Source organism: Salvia hispanica, chromosome 4 (genome assembly GCF_023119035.1).
Source record: "Salvia hispanica cultivar TCC Black 2014 chromosome 4, UniMelb_Shisp_WGS_1.0, whole genome shotgun sequence".
NCBI lineage: Eukaryota > Viridiplantae > Streptophyta > Magnoliopsida > Lamiales > Lamiaceae > Salvia > Salvia hispanica.
Window position 1 is genome coordinate 21,388,175 of NC_062968.1, and position 5,448 is coordinate 21,393,622.

The 5,448-nt window shown below is 37.1% G+C and overlaps 1 protein-coding gene across 1 annotated transcript; it reads left to right on the forward strand.

Moving 5' to 3' along the window:
• On the forward strand, positions 1–1,373 carry LOC125218578. The gene is made up of 3 exons (XM_048120265.1): positions 1–404; positions 939–1,071; positions 1,303–1,373. Exons 1-3 carry the CDS (start codon positions 223–225, stop codon positions 1,327–1,329), a joined length of 342 nt encoding a protein of 113 aa, XP_047976222.1. The 5' UTR covers positions 1–222; the 3' UTR covers positions 1,330–1,373.
• Positions 1,374–5,448: the final 4,075 nt, after the last annotated feature.

Sequence of the window (5,448 nt, forward strand, 5' to 3'; positions counted from 1 at the left end):
GACACATTATAGAAGTGTCCTTAATTAGATTGATTAGAGGCACATTAAAGTTCTCCCACTCCCTCTACGATCTAATTAACCCTCTCTAATTAACCATCACTTCTCTCCCTTCCTCCACACAACCTCAATGTCGCAGCCCTAGCTTTGCCGTCGCATTTCAGCCGCATGTCGCCGCCGTTCCGCCGCTGCCGTTAACGATCGCTCAAGCTGAGCGTAAATCTGATGATGATCGCCGGAGAAGCTCTGGAATCAAACATCACGGTGATCGGACCGCTCGTTCTCCAAGCAATTGCTCATTGCACATCCCCTAATCAAATCGAAGGCGTACATCCGCGATTTCACATCATCGCTTCACTACGTATGCACTTCCAACTTCTCTATTTCATCCCGTCCACATTCTTCAGGTAAATTTTGATTGCTAAATTGTTGTTGTTGATTGCAATGTTAACACTTTTCATTTTAAAATTGTATATTTTGAATTTATTGCATTCTGCATTTTGAAATTATTCTTTTGTGGAGTAGTTAAATTGATTGCACAACAATTGTTTGTGTAAATGACTGACCTAAAATGCTTATGTTGTATAGTAGATCGTTATGTTCCTTTCATGAAATGCAAAATAAAATTGGCATGTATGTATCAAATCCTCATCTTCCTTTGTCTTTTCTATACTATTCTCTATTGAAATGGTAACAGTTCATGTCATAGTTGATGAAATTCATACACAGTCTATCCTAGTTAGTTAAATATATTTTGTAATTATTGGCTATCATGGTTAGCTGAATTATAAATAGATGGACTATATTGTTATGGATTAGCATTTGCAGATAGTACTTTACATATTTTGATTGATATTCAAATGATGCAGGATCAAAAAGTAAGAATTTTTTATGTGTTGTTGCTATTATTTTGATCATGTGTGAGATTGTACTTTGACTAGGTATCCATCTCATCAAGCGAAGAAAGGTTATCTGATAATGACATACTGGATTCCGGATGGACCTTTCTTGCTTTCTTCTAATGCTAGTCATTATGTTGAAGTTGGCTCCTTTGTAATCAATCATAAAGATGAGGTAAATATATATTTGCTACAATCATCTTATATTTGAACTAAATAGGTCACAATTCTTACATTAGTTCTCTATTATGTGCACATGCCTCAGTTCTGCAAAAAAATATTTCAATTGCACCATCTTTTTCCCATGAGAAACTTGATCTATTCCTTATCACTTTCATACGCAATTTTTATTTTCCTGTTATGAGTTTCCCCTGCTATTCTCTTGATGCAAAATTTACTGCCTCAGTGGTACAAGAAAAACATACTACTCTAGATCTTCTTCATCTTTGGAAAATACCCACTGGTTTAATTCTTGAGGTACATTTTTAGTGCTCTTGATTATACATGTTTGAATATGTCTACTAGTATCTGTGTGTTAAGTACTTCATACTAATCCTTTGATCAATGTGAAGAAATTTACTGTCTCGTTCCATACAAGTGCTAGTGGTACAAGAAAAACATACTACTACTTCAGATCTTCTTCATTTCTGGAAAATACCCAATGGTTTCATTCTTGGGGTACATTTTAGATCATGATTATACATGTTTGGATATTTATTTAGGTTGTTTTATATTTATTTAGGCTAAAACAACCTGCATTTTATAGGTTGATTATTTAGTAACTGGGATCACATCTTCGCACGTGCAGATGATGTGCTAGCTCACAACACAATATGGCAATGATGGTGATGGAGATCGTTGAGAGGTATGAATTATTTGACATTACATTGATTTTTCATGAACTGTTAAATTTTTTTTTGCATCTAAGTTGATTTTTTAAGGACGCTTTTTAAAAAGCGTCTCAAAATTATTTCACCGGCACTTACATTTTGCGTCCTTATCTTGTTTTGGCACACCACCACTAAGGACGATTTTTAAAGCGTCGGTGATATATTTAACAACATAAATTAGCGTCCCTAACTTAATAAAAAAGTGTCTTTAGATGTTATTTTTGTTGTAGTGAATACTCAAATTCTAAATCGAGACAATGTTCATCAATACAATCTTACAAGATTAATTTCACATCCAATTTTTAATACCAATTCCTTCTATAGGTAAATTTACAAATAAAAATATCAATTCACATATCAAATACTTGGAGTATTATGCTATAGCAACCAAAAAAAAAAAACTAATTACAATTAAGAATACTGGAGTATATTTTATTCTAAGACTACTCAATTCTAAAATAAAAATATTTGTTTTTAGTCTATTTTTGAGTTTATCATTCATTATTTATTCTAAGTATACTCATTCTGAATTAAGATCATTATTTTTTATATTCTATTTTTGTTTACATTTTCATTATGAACTATATTCTTTTTCGGGGTTTATTCATAATTTTTTTATTCATCCATAATTTTTTTGTCAAACAGATTGTACCATAATTAAGCCTTATTAGGGCGTGTAATGCCATGTCAGAGAATATAGATCACATTTTCATGAATTAAATTTCACTAATAAGTGGCACTACTATAATACGCCTTTACACTTATATTAATGTATGGGCATTTGATAAGAAAATGGACGCAAAGAAGCAGAAGAAGGAGTTCTCTAGTGACGATCATCTAACGGTTGCCAAATTTTGCCTAAATGTGCTCTACTAGATCCTCCTGGAGTTGGGCGTGGGCGGTAGAATCACGTGTCCTTGCCCGAATAATGACAACTTTCTTGCAAAGACGGATGCACTCCACTTTCGAGGCGGACTACTTGCAGTAGAGCTTCCCGGGGTTTCAGGGTTGAACAAATTTCCCGCCTCAAGCCCTCCGGAACCGTCACCGGCGGTTCGGAACCGTGAACCGGAACCGCGGTGGCGGTTCGGAACCGAATAGGAGTCGGCGGTTTAGGCGGGCCGATTCAGGTTCACGATAAAACAAGAACCGTAACCGCCGAAAACCGGCGGTTCCGGCAGCTTTTCAGGGTTTGGGGTATAGGGATGCAGGTGTAGGGCGCAGAAACCGCCGGTTTCTGTCAGAAACCGTTTACCAAACCGCCGGTTCCGACAGCTTTAGCCGGCGGTTCCGGCAGCTTTTCAGGCGTACAGGCTAGGGTTGCAGGCGTAGGTGTGCAGAATGGCAGCGAAACCGGCGGTTTTTGTTAGTGGAACCGGCGGTTTACCGCCCAAACCGCCGGTTTTCGGCGAGAAACCGGCGGTTAACCGGCCGATTCAAAAATTTAATTTAATTTAATTTTTTTTATTACTTCTGATTTTTTCTCCTATAAATACCCCCCTTCCCCTTCATTTCTACTCACCCCATTCTTGTGTTAACAAGGATTTCTCTTCTTAATCTCACAATTTCTCTCATCTCTATCTCCATTCTCTCTAATTTGCTCAAGTTGTTGTTCTTATAATTTACTTCAATTGTCTATCATAATATCATCTATTCATCCCTCACTACTATCATAATATCATACTCTCGTCTCTCTCTTTATTTTTCAATTTCCAAAATGTCTTCATCTCGTCGCGGGGCAAGGGAATTGCCCAAGACCAAGATGAAAGTGGTCGTCGGAAATCAAGGCGCCCTAGTCGTCGTGAGGTTATGGATGAGGTTTCCCGACAAACCGCTATGCGTTTGCAAGTAAGTTGTTGGAAATTAATTTTACAAATTCTATTTAAATTCACAACTATATATAATATATAAATATATTCTTGTTTTTGGTACTACACATTTATTTATATAGTTACACCGTTTCCATTTGTATATAATATTTGCAGGCCGAAGAAGATCATAGGGCTGCCATGGTACTTAGCCATATGGGTGCCGGTGGCGGCGAAGGTTACGAGTCTTATCACTCTTATGGGGACGTGCATTTATCATCCGACGACGACGATGGTAATGGTGGAACTGGAGATGGAGGATCGGAACAATATCCTCCGACGAGCGCCGGACTAGTTGGTGAAAATGATGAAGCGGTTCCTCCTCCTCAAACTCAAACCCGGCGAGGTAAAACTAAGAAGGCGTTGAAATCGGATATTTTTGTTAAACATTATAAAAAAGTCCCGGTACTAGATGGAACCACTCAACAAGAGACCGGTGAATTTGTGGCATATTGTAACTATTGCGATAAATTCTACCCATTTTCGGCCGGTGGGGGCTATGGTACTCTCCATCGTCATTTAAAGACAAAGCATCCAATCGAATATGGGACCGCTAAATCCCAAACCCAACTAAACTTCCCGACCGGTGCGTCTGAAACAACAGGTACGCCTCTTTTTAAATATGATCATAAAGTCGCTCAAGATGCCATGGTTAGATGGGCTGCAATGAAGCATTTGCCTTTCAATTTTTTTGATGACAAAAAATATGAAGTCACTATGCAAACCGCTTTTAATGTGGGTGCTAAAAGAATACCCGCAACTTCACACCAAAGATCTAACAACAGACAATTTTTTGATAAACAAAGAGAAGTAATACGTCTTTTGTCCACCCTGGGTCACAAAGTAAATATTTGCTCTGATGTGTGGACTGATTCTTTTAAAAGAAATTCTTATATGGGCATTACATGTCATTTTTTGGACAATAGTTGGACGCTGCACAAGCGTTTGATTGGTTTTAGACAATTTCCTACACCACACACCGCACCCGCAATTGCTGCTTTAATTATTCAAGTTTTGAATGAATATAAATTGTGCAATAAGGTCTTTTCTGTTGGTTTTGATAATGCAACCGCTAACACTGCAAGTATTGCCGACTTAATTGCGGCTTGTGCCCCGGTTATAAATGGTAAGTATTTTCATCAAAGATGCATTTGTCATATTTTAAATTTATGTGTACAAGATGCTCTATCTTTGTGGCAAAAGCATGTTGATCCTATTAGAACTGCCGTAAGCTTGATCCATTGGAAGATTCCTATTGGTAAGGCTTGGAAAAAGTATTGTCGTCAAAAGAAAATAAGGTACACAAATTTTTCTCTTGATGTGTCTACTAGATGGAACTCCACATATGATTGTTTGAACTCTACTTTGGAGCATATAGATTATTTGATTGATTTTTTTAGGACCAATCCCGTTGATGATTTATATCTAACGCATGCATGTTGGGAGCAAAGCATGAGTTTGTTTAAATTGTTCAAAGGTTTCAAAAATGCAACTGTTGAGTTATCCGGTGTTTATTATTGCACATCTGTTCGTGTTTTAGAGCATTGCATGTACATATCACTTGGTTTTAAGACGTCTATGAAAAATTCCGTCTCAAATCCTGAGTTGATGTGTGTTTTATATTATATGATTGACAAATGGCTTAAGTATTTCCGTGAGATTCCATCAGTGTTTTTGATTGCAAAGGTTTTGGATCCAAAATGGAAATTAGCCGGTACGTTGAAGATTTTAGAATTTTATTACACGAATTTTGGTTCTATTGATCTTCAACCACTTCGGTCTTTGCAAGACGAC

What these genes read in the sequence shown, in the direction of transcription:
- LOC125218578 (XM_048120265.1), top strand. Translation starts at nt 223, where the DNA reads ATGATGATCGCCGGAGAAGCTCTGGAATCAAACATCACGGTGATCGGA. An exon ending in ATCCCGTCCACATTCTTCAG is followed by an intron (nt 405 to 938) that starts GTAAATTTTGAT and finishes TACTTTGACTAG; the next exon opens with GTATCCATCTCATCAAGCGA. An exon ending in TAATCAATCATAAAGATGAG is followed by an intron (nt 1,072 to 1,302) that starts GTAAATATATAT and finishes TTACTGCCTCAG; the next exon opens with TGGTACAAGAAAAACATACT.